The sequence below is a fragment of the Trachypithecus francoisi genome, unplaced genomic scaffold (assembly GCF_009764315.1).
Source record: "Trachypithecus francoisi isolate TF-2019V2 unplaced genomic scaffold, Tfra_2.0 Lachesis_group20, whole genome shotgun sequence".
Classification (NCBI taxonomy): domain Eukaryota; kingdom Metazoa; phylum Chordata; class Mammalia; order Primates; family Cercopithecidae; genus Trachypithecus; species Trachypithecus francoisi.
The window spans coordinates 37,680,490-37,694,864 of record NW_022681466.1 but is presented as its reverse complement, the minus strand read 5'-3'; the positions used below and the strand labels follow the sequence as shown (position 1 = coordinate 37,694,864).

Below are 14,375 nucleotides of genomic sequence, written 5' to 3'. Positions count from 1 at the left end.
TATTTGCCTAGCAAACTCTCCAGGTACCATTTGTGTTTGAAAAAGTTTCTTCAACACTTCTAAGCCAATTCTTATCTCTTTCCTAGCTGGCCCCTTAAAATGTACTGTTTTAGGCTTTGTTCTGAGGTTTTACCTTTGTTTAAACAAAGTGGTAGTACTAAAGTCATGCTCTGATTTTTTTTTTTTTTTTTTTTTGAGACGGAGTCTCGCTCTGTCACCTAGGCTGGAGTGCAGTGGCCGGATCTCAGCTCACTGCAAGCTCCGCCTCCTGGGTTCACGCCATTCTCCTGCCTCAGCCTCCCGAGTAGCCAGGACTCCAGGCGCCCACCACCTCGCCCGGATAGTTTTTTGTATTTTTTAGTAGAGACGGGGTTTCACCGTGTTAGCCAGGATGGTCTCGATCTCCTGACCTCGTGATCCGCCCGTCTCGGGCTCCCAAAGTGCTGGGATTACAGGCTTGAGCCACCGCGCCCGGCCGCTCTGATGTTTCTTAAAGCAAGAAAGCTGAAAGAAATGAGGGCCAGTCATGTGCACCTTACCTTGATGCTCCTGTTTGATGAAATTTCTAGACTTTGCATTTAAAATGTGGCTTTTGGCTGGGCGCGGTGGCTCAAGCCTGTAATCCCAGCACTTTGGGAGGCCGAGATGGGCGGACCACGAGGTCAGGAGATCGAGACCATCCTGGCTAACATGGTGAAACCCCGTCTCTACTAAAAATACAAAAAATTAGCTGGGCGAGGTGGCAGGCGCCTGTGGTCCCAGCTACTCGGGAGGCTGAGGCAGGAGAATGGCGTGAACCCGGAAGGCGGAGGTTGCAGTGAGCTGAGATCCGGCCACTGCACTCCAGCCTGGGCGACAGAGCAAGACTCCGTCTCAAAAAAATAAAATAAAAATAAAAATAAAATAAATAAAATGTGGCTTTTGCTTCCTGTTCTGTGCAGCTTCCACAATAGTGAACTCAAGCTAGCAACCATATGCTAATATTGATGACATACCTGGGTCTAAACACTGACAGGTATACAATGGCAGCACTATTGGTGGAAAATGTCTTAAAGAAGCAGAAACTAGGCCGGGCGCGGTGGCTCAAGCCTGTAATCCCAGCACTTTGGGAGGCCGAGACGGGCGGATCGCGAGGTCAGGAGATCGAGACCATCCTGGCTAACACGGTGAAACCCCGTCTCTACTAAAAAAATACAAAAAAAAATTAGCTAGGAGTGGTGGCGGGCGCCTGTAGTCCCAGCTACTCCGGAGGCTGAGCCAGGAGAATGGTGTGAACCTGGGAGGCGGAGCTTGCATGGAGCCGAGATCGTGCCACTGCACTCCAGCCTGGGCGACAGAGCAAGACTCCTCAAAAAAAAAAAAAAAAAAAGCAGCAGAAACTACCATGTAGTGCCAATAAAATGCTTATACATGGTATATAAAATAATCTTGCAGTTATCAAAACTGAAATTTAATTGGGTCCTGGTATTTGCTTTGAGTTGTTTTTAATACCATTACTATGCCCCAATAAACCTAATTCCATGCTATATCTTCAATCATAATTTCAATTTTAATTAATTAATTTATTTATTTATTTATTTATTTTTGAGACAGGGTCTCACTCTGTAGCCCAGGCTGGATTGTAAGTGGTGCGATCTCGGTTCACCGTAGCTTCGACCTCCTGGTCTCAGATGATCTTCCCACCTCAGCCTCCAAGTAGCTGAGACTACAGGCAAGCGCCATCACATCCAACTCATTTTTTTTTTTTTTTTTGCATTTTTTGTAGAGATGGGGTTTCGCCATGTTGCCCAGGCTAGTCTCAAACTCTTGGGCTCAAGTCATTCACCCACTTTGGCCTCCCAAAGTGCTGAGATTACAGGTGTGAGCCGCCATGCCTGGCCAATTTTAAAATTTATGTACTTCATACATAAGTCCTCTCTAAAATAACCATAAATATCTATGTGTAGTTAAGTTTCATCAGACTTTTAAGAAACACTATCCAGATCTCAAATAACAGCAACATTTTAAAGTAAAACTAAAAACAAAATACTGCCCTGAACAGAAGACGTGAGTCCAACAACTCATTCACAGAGGCTGTTTCAAATCAGACTTAAAAACATGTTATTAACCATCAATTGAATCACTGGAAAGATACATGCCAATAGTAAGAATATCATCCTGCCAGGCTGGGCGCCGTGGCTCATACCTGTAATCTCAGCACTTTGGGAGGCTAACGTGGGCGAACTGCTTGAGCCCAGGAGTTCAAGACCAGCCTGGGCAACACGGCAAAACCCTGTCTCTACAAAAAATATGAAAATCAGCTGGGTGTGGTGGTACCTGTTTATAGTTCTAGCTACTTGGGAGGCTGAGGTGGGAGGATTGCTTGAGCCCAGGAGGTCGAGGTTGCAGTGAGCTGAGATTGCACCACTGCACTCCAGCCTGGGCAACAGAGTGAGATCCTGTCTCAGAAACAAACAAACAAAATAAATAAATAAAACAAGAAATATATTTTAAAAATACCATATCACCATTAACATAAGGGTAGCTTGAGACATCTTCTTATTCACACTGACATCTAAATGCATACAATTCTACCACATCACCTGTCCATATTAATCACTCACCAATTTAATTAAAGTCATGTCAGAAAGCCTGCCTCTTCTCTATTTCTCAACATTATCGACTTTTAATAGTTCACTGAACAATTACTTGTTCATGGCATTATCAAATGTCTTAGATACAAAAGTTCAGCATGTCGCAAGGTCAGCTATAGGCATGTCCTGATGGCAAATGAAAGAAGAAATTTAACCCATCAAAGTGGTCATCAAAAGAGCAAAACCTATTATGCCATTCTCTAGATACTCTTGGCTAGATTCAAAGTGACAGGACAAACCACATCAAAACTAAACAGAGCTAGAAGCAACATACAAAATCCTAATGAACCCTTAGAAATCCAGGTATTGATCTGTTGACATCTAAGCTCAATTAGTCCTTTCAGAGCAAAATATCTCATGAGTGACAAGAAACTAGTTTGCAATCTGGGATATGAAAAGAATAAAGCCAGTCACTTTATACAGCTTATTGCTAAGTGCAGTTATATCACAACATGAAGATCTTGTGAGGATTAAATCAAGACACATGCCAAGTACCTATCTACTTAGTCCAGGGACTGGCACGCCACTAGTGTTTAGCAAATCCTGGTCCTTCCCTGATTCTTTAAAAACTTAGGCTAATCAAGTCAAAGATCATCTGATGGTTTAAAAAAATAAAACAAAACAAAAGCCTTAAATGGTGATACAGACACCAGATCTGAAGAGAACTGAATGTTATAAAGTAGCAGATAGGATCACGACAGTAACAAACAGACACTGAAAACCTTTCTGAATGGCTCATCCTTCGTGGTCATTTACAACCTTCATGTTTTGTGAAACTGCCTTTAGGAATGTGCTTTGACAAGAAATAGGCCAAACTGTAAAGTAATTCTGTTTGGAAGTAAAATCCCGCACTGGTTTTCTGAAGCAGGTGAACAGTTTCTCTCATAAAACCTTCACCATTGGCTATACTTCACGCTTTCAGCAATTCCAGTTTCCAAACAAACAGGTAACAAAACTATAAAGCTAATTTTTTCATTAGAATTTTTAAGTAACAAAAGTTCAATAAATCATTTGCCTTCTAAGAAAAAAAATTACTTTCTAACACAAAACACTTTTTCTGGTTCTATTAAAATAAAGCTTATTTATTTACAAACTGAAAACTGTAATACTACAGTGAAATCTCTTTATGGCTCAATAATGAAATATTTAAGAAATAAAGGTATGGAAACAGCAAGACTTGGTCTAAGAAGTCCTGACATTAACTACCAGTGTTGCCATTTACTATATGTTGTCAGAAGGTTACTTAACTTCTCAGGGTCTGTTTCCTCTAAGGTTCTTTTCAGCTCTAAAAATGATAAAATTATTTATGATATCAGATACTATCTTCTACGGCCCACACACATTCATATGTATGTATGTACATACACATATACATACATATATACATGTACCTTTATTCAATAATACAAATATATTTTGAAAGTTATGGTAACTTGAAGCCCATTAAGAAACAAAGAATGAAAGTGTGAATGAGTATGTGTGTGTAGGGGGGAGTGTTCTGACCCCACACATCATTCTCAGTAGTTAGGGCATTTACACAGCTTCAAGACACCTGAATTAACCAAGTAAGCCTTTAAACCCTTACAATGGAACATTAAAATTCAATGTGGCTATAATCTCTTCCTTACAAAACATGAACCCAAAGAGTCTGGCTTCAAGTATGGTTTTAAAAAGGGGAGAATGTATTATATTCACCACCCAGCTCTTCCATATATGATCACATTAAAAACACACACACAAATGAAAACTCACAGGCCCATTGTAATATATTGAATCACTTCTAAATGCAACACTTAGCTCGGGCTTACTACTCTGACAAATAAAGGAAAGCACTTTATGAAGCCAATTTAATTGGGAGGTGACAGAAAACATACAGCCATTTTCTTTAGCCTTATCACTGAATTGGCTTCAGCTCCAATCTCTGGCAAATCCCACTTAACAGAAGAAATTAACCAGGTCAGCAGAACAGGTGCTACCTTGTGTCTGTCAAGGGCCTGGCATCACCACAATTACTTGCACACAATGAAGCAGTAATCTTTACAGATCATCTCTCCCAGGCAGCATATTGGGGAGGGGGAGGAAAACTGAAGGGTGAGGGGAGTGGGAAGAAGAAGGGGAATGGGAAGCAAAGAGAAAAGGCAAGAAAAGAAAATGAATGTGCAGCTGCCTTGCAGCTCAGCAGATGTCGGAATGTGATGTACGAGGCTAGGAAAAGCTGTCGTAGCCTGCTGCCAAAGAGTGGTAAGTGATTAAAGCCTGCACAGTTCTAAGCACCATATTTAGAATCTGCAGGGTTTCAAGACTTGCACCCATTCCTTGCTGTGCTGCCAGATGTTGGCAACTGGTCCAGTTCCTACTGACTGTGCATGGATGGCAGCAGTTGGTGTAGCAGCAAAGCAATCTGGAATGCTTCCGGAGATGCTGTACATTAACAAGTGTCACCCATCATTCACCTTTACAGAAGGCTGAAACAACTCCAATTTGCTGCCACTTCCCTCTTGGGAAACAGCCAAGATAAAGTTGTGCCTGGCAGCCCCATTTGTTTCACTCAGGTGTTTCAGCTGCCTTGCTGACCTCCATTAGTTTAAGTTTTAATTTAGATTAACCCCAGCACCCCAATTAACCAGCAAGGGGAAAAGCTAAGATGTGACTAGTCATAACTCTGAAATCAGAATTTATCTAAGTTAAAATTATTAATTGGGATGAAGGGCCAATCAAGTAATGCTATTTCTTTTTAAACGGACCTCCAGGCAAAAAAAAAAAAAAAAAAAAAAAAAAAAAAAAAAATTTCAGACTAAGGATTGCCAACAGAGGCAACTTCTCCCCAGTAATTTCAGTTTATTTTATTAAGCCTATTTAATTTATGATGCACTTTCCATCGAACAATGTACACTTCATTTAACGAGGACTGGAACATTTTTGATTGTCTCCTGTGATCTCACACAATTATACAGCATTAATATCCCATATCAGGTACTTCCTTACACACTCCAGAACAAAATAGAGTTCCTTACTCTTCTGACAAATGAATATAATAAGAGAAAAAAAGAATCAGGACCTCTGACAGGTAACAGCTGCAGCCACACCAATCTTTTTTCCTACACCCTCTCGTCTTAAGACTTACTTACGGCAATAATTTTATCAAACATTACAGAATGAATAAAAAAAATTAATAGAGAGTCTCTTTCTCTTTTTAGGGCAAAACCAGAGGTATCCCCAATATAAAATCACTTGTTCTATATTGACTTTACATGTAATTTTCCTAAGAAGTTCTTTTTTTTTTTTTTTTTTTTTTTGCCATGTATAAGTGCTTGGTGTTTTCTTTTTTATTTTTTTTTCTTTTTTTTTTTTATTATACTTTAAGTTCTAGGGTACATGTGCATAACGTTTATATCATGTATAACTCCCCAAAGCAATCCCTCCCTCCTCCCCCCTCCCCCTGATAGGCCCCAGTGTGTGATGTTCCCCTTCCCGAGTCCAAGTGATCTCATTGTTCAGTTCCCACCTATAAGTGAGAACATGCGGTGTTTGGTTTTCTCTTCTTGTGATAGTTTGCTAAGAATGATGGTTTCCAGCTGCATCCATGTCCCTACAAAGGACGCAAACTCATCCTTTTTGATGGCTGCATAGTATTCCATGGTGTATATGTGCCACATTTTCTTAATCCAGTCTGTCACAGATGGACATTTGGGTTGATTCCAAGTCTTTGCTATTGTGAATAGTGCCGCAATAAACATACGTGTGCATGTGTCTTTGTAGTAGAGTAATTTATAATCCTTTGGGTATATACCCAGTAGTGGGATGGCTGGGTCATATGGTACATCTAGTTCTAGATCCTTGAGGAATCGCCATACTGTTTTCCATAATGGTTGAACTAGTTTACAATCCCACCAACAGTGTAAAAGTGTTCCTATTTCTCCACATCCTCTCCAACATCTGTTGTTTCCTGACTTCTTAATGATTGCCATTCTAACTGGTGTGAGATGGTATCTCATTGTGGTTTTGATTTGCATTTCTCTGATGGCGAGTGATGATGAGCATTTTTTCATGTGTCTGTTGGCTGTATGGATGTCTTCTTTTGAGAAATGTCTGTTCATATCCTTTCCCCACTTTTTGATGGGGTTGTTTGTTTTTTTCTTGTATATTTGTTTGAGTTCTTGGTAGATTCTGGATATTAGCCCTTTGTCAGATGAGTAGGTTGCAAAAATTTCCTCCCATTCTGTAGGTTGCCTGTTCACTCTGATGGTAGTTTCTTTTGCTGTGCAAAAGCTCTTTAGTTTAATTAGATCCCATTTGTCAATTTTGGCTTTTGCTGCCGTTGCTTTTGGTGTTTTAGACATGAAGTCCTTGCCCATGCCTATGTCCTGAATGGTATTACCTAGATTTTCTTCTAGGGTTTTTATGGTATTAGGTCTAACATTTAAGTCTCTAATCCATCTTGAATTAATTTTCGTATAAGGGGTAAGGAAAGGATCCAGTTTCAGCTTTCTACTTATGGCTAGCCAATTTTCCCAGCACCATTTATTAAATAGGGAATCCTTTCCCCATTGCTTGTTTTTGTCAGGTTTGTCAAAGATCAGATGGCTGTAGATGTGTGGTATTATTTCTGAGGACTCTGTTCTGTTCCATTGGTCTATTTCTCTGTTGTGGTACCAGTACCATGCTGTTTTGGTTACTGTAGCCTTGTAGTATAGTTTGAAGTCAGGTAGCGTGACGCCTCCAGCTTTGTCCTTTTGACCTAGGATTGTCTTGGCAATGCGGGCTCTTTTTTGGTTCCATATGAACTTTAAAGCAGTTTTTTCCAGTTCTGTGAAGAAAGTCATTGGTAGCTTGATGGGGATGGCACTGAATCTATAAATAACCTTGGGCAGTATGGCCATTTTCACGATATTGATTCTTCCTATCCATGAGCATGGTATGTTCTTCCATTTGTTTGTGTCCTCTTTTATTTCACTGAGCAGTGGTTTGTAGTTCTCCTTGAAGAGGTCCTTTACATCCCTTGTAAGCTGGATTCCTAGGTATTTTATTCTCTTTGAAGCAATTGTGAATGGAAGTTCATTCCTGATTTGGCTCTCTGTTTGTCTGTTACTGGTGTATAAGAATGCTTGTCATATTTGCACAGTAATTTTGTATCCTGAGAATTTGCTGAAGTTTCTTATCAGCAGGGAGTTGGAGACTGGAGCTGTTCCTATTCGGCCATCTTGCTCCGCCCCCCAGAAGTTCTTTTCTTCATATCCATATACACAGTACAGTAGTCATGGCTAAACCCTCAACAAGCAGTCAAAAATTACTTGGCAAAAGTTAGCACATCAAAAATTTGACAGAGAAAAAAGTTATCTTGATAAACAATGGCTCAAAAATAACTGGTATATCACTGCTGAACACTGTCCTCGATCCTCCACTAAGCTAGAAAGGGTACAGGCTAACACACACTCTATTAAGAAGTATAATTTATCTGGCCGGGTACAGTGGCTCAAGCCTGTAATCCCAGCACTATGGGAGGCCGAGGCAGGCAGATCATGAGGTCAGGAGATCAAGACCCTCCTGGCTAACACGGCGAAACCCCGTCTCTACTAAAAATACAAAAAATTAGCCGGGTGTGGTGACAGGCGCCTGTAGTCCCAGCTACTCCAGAGGCTGAGGCAGGAGAATGGCGTGAACCTGGGAGGCAGAGCTTGCAGTGAGCCAAGATTGCACCACTGCACTCCAGCCTGGGTAACAGAGTGAGACTCCATCTCAAAAAAAAAAAAAAAAAAAGTGTAACTTATCAAGAGACTCAGGAATACAGGAAGCTATTTCAGTTCTCTAGAATAGCCCAAATGTTTAGTTTATCTTAACAGTCTCTGGCATCATTAAAAAGAACAGCATGCCAGCAGAGAGTAATATCAGGGAAAGAAGTGGGAGAGTCTGTGAAAACATATTGAGAACTGGACTATATTTCAACTTCTAACAATTCTCTGTCTTCAAAAGCACTATGTTTTTATAATCAACAGTTGCAGACAATCTCAATACATACTTAACTGACTTCAACAGGCACAAAAAGACATGAAGAACAAGATTTAACAGATAATAGAATCAGTAGTGCAATTCAAGAACTCTGGGATCCCAGTCCTCCGGCTCCATGTCCCATTCTAATAGTAATGAGACAAGAAACCAAGTAACTAACAAATCCTCCATCATCAAAAATGGCTCAGAAAGAAGAACCCACTTGACTCAAAGAAAAAATAAAACCTGAAACTGTTTTACAGATAATTTACACTCAAGCAACAACTAACAAAGTAGCCATAGCTGCTTTCATTTCAAAAGGAAAACATAAAATAGAAGAAAAGCAACAAATCCACAATGACACTGTAAGTCAATTTTGAACGCGGGAGTTCTAACTCACTGTCTGACTCTATCCTTCCAAAATAAGCAACTTCTTTGTTCAGAGAATTCTATAAGCTGCTTTAAAATGCTAAAACCTGATGTGTAACAACAGAGTGTAAAAGTCTCACCTGGTGGTAAAAGTCATCATCATCAAAGATTTCTTCATCCAAATCCTTCAGATGAGCATTGGCAGGGGCTTGAGGAAGGATCTCCTGTGTCAACAATGAGTAAGAAAAGAGTGAATTCCAATAAGGTTATCTAATTAATGTAGCTACTATAAATAATATGTAGAATAGTCAAATCACTGTTTTCCTTAATATATAAAAAGTTCTTAAAATTAAAAAACAAAACAATCAATATAAAAACAGGCAAAAACATTAACAGGCAGTTGACGAAAAAAGAACCATAAATAATCATATGAAAATATGTTTACCCTCATTCGAATTAAATATGTATAAATTAGAATGAGAAGATACCATTTTTCACCTCTACAACTGGCAACACTTAGTACCAGAGAACACAGCTGGAGGGATTGGAAATTAATGCAGCCTTTTTGGAGGCAATTTGGCAACATCTATCAGAATTTGGTATATTTTCTTTAACACTTCCACTTCAAGAAATCTATCCATATATTTATACAAACACATAATAAATGTACAGGAATCTTTCCTGTAGCAGTGTTTCTAAAACTGGAGACAACAAAATATCCATTGTTTGCATAAATGACAGTGTATATCCATACAATGGAATACTTTGCGGTCATTAGGAAAAATGAGGTAGATCTCTAGGTAATGAAATGGAAAGAGTATCTAGGATTTATTAGATTTTAAAAGTTGCGAGACTTTAAATACAGTTGTAATATTTTACATATTTATACACACACAAATGTCTATCTCATTTAGTAAAAAAGCAACCATATTTTTACATATATTTGTTATTTGCACACATATAGTTACAAAAATAGAAAAGACCCAAAAACTTGTTACAACTATTACTTAATAACTGTAAGCTTGTTACAATTATTAAGTATTGAAAATTTCACCTCAGGAGTTACATTAACAGGCAGTTGACAAAAAAAGAACAAAAATTTTCACCTTAGGAGTGAAACTGTTTCAGAGTAGAGAATTTTACTTTTCATTTCAAGTGGCTATAAACTAAAAAAGCATTAAGTATATATTTCTTCTATAATTAAAAATTTTTTAATGTTTCCTTTAAACAAAAAAAATTTGACTATTACACTTCTGGACCCTTTCTAAAGTACCTAAATGGCAAACATTGAGCCTAAAGTACACACGTGTTTCAACAGTGACATTTCTACAGAAGTAGCTTTAAAACTGAATTTTGAAAATTGGATTATGAATGCTTCCACTACCAGACTCCTGCATCAAACTCAAAATTAAGAGAAGATGACACACAGGAGTTAATAGAAGCCCCATTCTTTTTCTTTTTTTTTTTTTTTTGAGACGGAGTCTCGCTCTGTCGCCCAGGCTGGAGTGCAGTGGCCGGATCTCAGCTCACTGCATGCTCCGCCTCCCGGGTTTATGCCATTCTCCTGCCTCAGCCTCCCGAGTAGCCGGGACTACAGGCACCAGCCACCTCGCCCGGCTAGCTTTTTGTATTTTTTAGTAGAGACGGGGTTTCACCGTGTTAGCCAGGATGGTCTCAAACTCCTGACCTCGTGATCTGCCCGTCTCGGCCTCCCAAAGTGCTGGAATTACAGGCTTGAGCCACCGCGCCCAGCCAGCCCCATTCTTAAAAACTCTCTCCTCTCACATACACTCAAGGTTCTCTCAGTAATCCAGTAAAGTAGTGTTGTTTTCCTTTCTCTCACTAACCTCTTATACAAACAGGTAATAGCTACAAGTTTTTCAGCTAATTAGCCTCATAAAAACTATTCCCCATAATCACTCTGCATCACAGAGTTCTTACCGGTTCCCCTGGCAAACTCTCTGGGACAGGGTGAGCTGCTGGCTCAGGTTTGCCAAGAACTCGATAGACAGAGCGCTTGGTCTGTGTCCTTCGAAGTAATCTCTCCTTGTCCATCAGAATATGATCGATCTGAGTCAAGATTGAGCGTTCAAAGGCACCAAAACCCTGCAACAACATTAAGTAGTGTCAGATAATGCAGAAAATCAGTGCTGAAGGTAGCTACATTGGTTTCTCTATCTTTCTGTGTCAGCAGAGAGATAGACAATCATTTTTTCAGGAGAGACTTTCTGTAAAGGACTGAGTTTGTGAGTGGCTATAATTGTTCTTAAAAAAAAAAAAGTTAGTCTTAAGCAGGTCATATCATTTTTCTACACTCGGAGATTAACTTCTGATACTTTAATAATTATTGCTTTGAAATCCACTCCTTTGAAGTATTTGTATTTTCAGCACTTGAACACTTACGAGGCCTCAATTTTAAGAATAAAACATTCTTTCTAATAAAGTTAAAACCCCAAGTCTGAACCGTATAAACCCCAGTGCCAGAAGTTCAGTAGATTTTGCTATAGAAATGAATGATTACCATTACATCATGACAACATCCATATAAATGAGCTGTAGTTTCAATTTCTTAACACTGCTTCAGGTTTCCACAACCTATCTTACACATACACGCACTTGCCTTCCCCAGTTTTCCAGAAGCCAGTTTGGTTTTATCGTGCCATTTCTGAAGTGTGCGGTTCCTGTAGACTGTAAAGTCAGCAAAGCGCTTTGCCATGAAGCTGGGATAGTCCTCCATCTCCAGCTTCCTCTTTGCAGGGACCCTTCTTCGTTGCTGCATCTTCTCTTCTACTAGCTCATCATCTTCACTAGAAATCTCCTCACTAGAAAACCAGTAAGAATACTACATACAGTGTAAACAAATATTACTTAAATTTTAAAAAGTAGGCTCACATAAAGGACAGAGAATATTTAGGCCGTACCTGTTCTGTCTCCATTTGAAATAACACCAAAGATATGAGGATGGCTTTTGTTCTTTGAGAAATATTCATGAGATCAATCAAAAACTCGTGTAACTTTTTTTTTTTTGAGACAGTCTTGCTCTGTTGCCCAGACTGGAGTGCAGTGGCACGACCTTGGCTCACTGCAACCTCCACTTCTGGGTTCAAGCAATTCTCGTGCCTCAGCCTCATGGGTAGCTGGGATTACAAGTGTGTGCAACTATGCCCGACTAATTTTTTTTGTATTTTTAGTAAAGATGGGGTTTCACTATGTTGGCCAAGCTGGTTTCAAACTCCTGGCCTCCAGTGATCCACCTGTCTCGGCCTCCCAAAGTGCTGGGAATACAGGCATGAGCCACCATGCCCAGCCTCATGTAACTTTTAAAATGAATATAAAAAGAACTAGTTTCAAAATATTTTTTAAAAGGTAAGTAAACCGTCAAAATAAATGAGGTTTTAAAAGAATTACTAGAAATGTGTATGAACCAGGCCTATAGTATTATAGGACAGTCTTTAAAAATTAAACATATAATAATATTTCTACAACCTTAATCCCCAAATCAATAAGGGAAATGTGTCTCTCTGTAACCAACTGTTAAGGAAAGATGAATAATATTAGTTGAACCAAATACAAGAGAAGCTGAATGTGAAGAAAACTCAAAGCGGTAGGCAACAGAATTAGCGCTAACTTGCAGTACCATCTATGCAACTGCTATGGCAATGTAATACAACCTCCAACTATCTGCCAGTTGCACTCACTGGATTACTGACCCCCCATAGGTACTCAATAAATGTGAGCTTCCTTTTTGTCCTCCCAACTAGTTCAGTAGATAAAAAAAGAAACAAAAGACAAGCTCGAGGAAAAAGAAAAGCAAGCAGGTATATACAGCAGGTGTAAATAAAAAGGGGAAAATCTTCATCAAATGTAATAATTTCAGGGGGAAAAAATAATTATTTTGCTGTTTTCTGAAATTTTTCCATCTTTCACAATAACAGTTTTTATTCAAAGGAGATGGCTGTGACCAGTGACTCGAATATATGGTATGGGCACAGAATGTTTCATAAACCAACATTAATTAAGCATTAATATTTTTAAAATGTGCTTTTGGCCAAGTGAAGTGGCTCATGCTTACAATCCCAGCCCTTTAGGAGGCTGAGGTAGAAGGATGGCTCGAGCCCAGGAGTTTGAGACCAGATAGGGAAACACAGCAAGGCCCAGTCTCAGCTATTTGGGAGATTGAAGCAGGAGGACTGCTTGAGCCCAGGAGTTTGAGGCTGCAGTGAGCTGTGATCACGTCACTGCACTCCAGCCTGGATGACAGCGTAAGATCCCATCTCTAAAAAAGAAAGTGCTTTTATCTTCTAATTCCAATAGATCTAAAGAGAAGGCAAGTCTTTTGTCTAAGACCACAAAGCACATCAGGTACAACTAAACATAAAAATCTAAAATCTAATCACCAACTTACGTGCCATCCTGACCACCAGTTAAATATAAGAGACTCTATTTTACTAACATTAATATCTGCCTGAAGAGAACTTGGCTTTCTCCTTCATGAATGATGGGAAACTATCCAAATGAAAAGAAAATAAGCAACTCCATGGTTCTGTTCTCTTACCTTCCCGCATTGGGCTTTGTCCCATCTACTAGGTATCTAGTGTCTGGGTACTGGAAAAGCAACTCTTCCTGAAGATCTACCAATGACCTCAACAATGCTTTAAGTGCCTTGTGACCTAGGAAATAAAAGACAGAGAAAGGACAATTAATTATCTACAATCTTCCTAAGTAGTTGATGCCTATAATTCATGACTCCTGAGCAGTTCTGGCTGCGGAGAGTGAAGAGGAGGTGCAGGATACACACAGGAACTAAATACTCTCTGAAATATTCCCAAATGGAAATAACAACGTTGCCGACCTCACAGGATTGTTGTGAGGAACACGCAAGATCATGCATGTAAGGTGCTTAGAAAAGTGTCTGCAAATAGTAAGAGTCCAATACATTGTCAGCTCTTAAATGTATTAAGTTTGACAAACTCCTCCCCCACCTCTCATTATAACCATTAATTTGTTCCGTTGGTGTTAAGTTTCTTGGGTATCTTCCTACAGGTTACCCGCTGACCTCCTGGACTATTCTTTATCAGTCAGCTCCTTGAGCACTTCCTTCTTTCCTCCTAAAGAGTAGGACTTTGTCTAGCCATCCCCACTACCATCACCTTCCGCTTTGCCCCCAGGAGATCTCATGTGCCTCTGGTTTGAGCTGCCACATCCTTCACTCTCTCAACTCATATCCTTATGGAAAAGTTCCTGTTCACATATGAAAACCCAAGCTAATGACTTTTCTATTTACAGTATTGAATTGTATGCTAAAAATTTGGGCATTGAGAATATATTCTCACCTGGTTCTCCTTGGAGCCAATAAGATGCATCTATAATAGAGCTGGTCAAGATTAA

At 39.5% G+C, this 14,375-nt stretch overlaps 1 protein-coding gene across 3 annotated transcripts in view; it reads right to left on the bottom strand.

Annotated features, from left to right (window-relative positions):
* AATF (apoptosis antagonizing transcription factor) overlaps positions 1 to 14,375 on the bottom strand; it is a 116,154-nt gene that overhangs the window by 61,596 nt on the left and 40,183 nt on the right. For all 3 annotated transcript variants that reach the window (XM_033183805.1, XM_033183804.1, XM_033183806.1), the window contains exons 5-8: positions 13,543 to 13,657; positions 11,608 to 11,809; positions 10,929 to 11,093; positions 9,128 to 9,211 (exon numbers count right to left, since the gene is read on the bottom strand). In XM_033183805.1, coding sequence (XP_033039696.1) covers positions 9,128 to 9,211; positions 10,929 to 11,093; positions 11,608 to 11,809; positions 13,543 to 13,657 — 566 coding nt within the window. The remainder of the gene's footprint in view (positions 1 to 9,127; positions 9,212 to 10,928; positions 11,094 to 11,607; positions 11,810 to 13,542; positions 13,658 to 14,375) is intronic.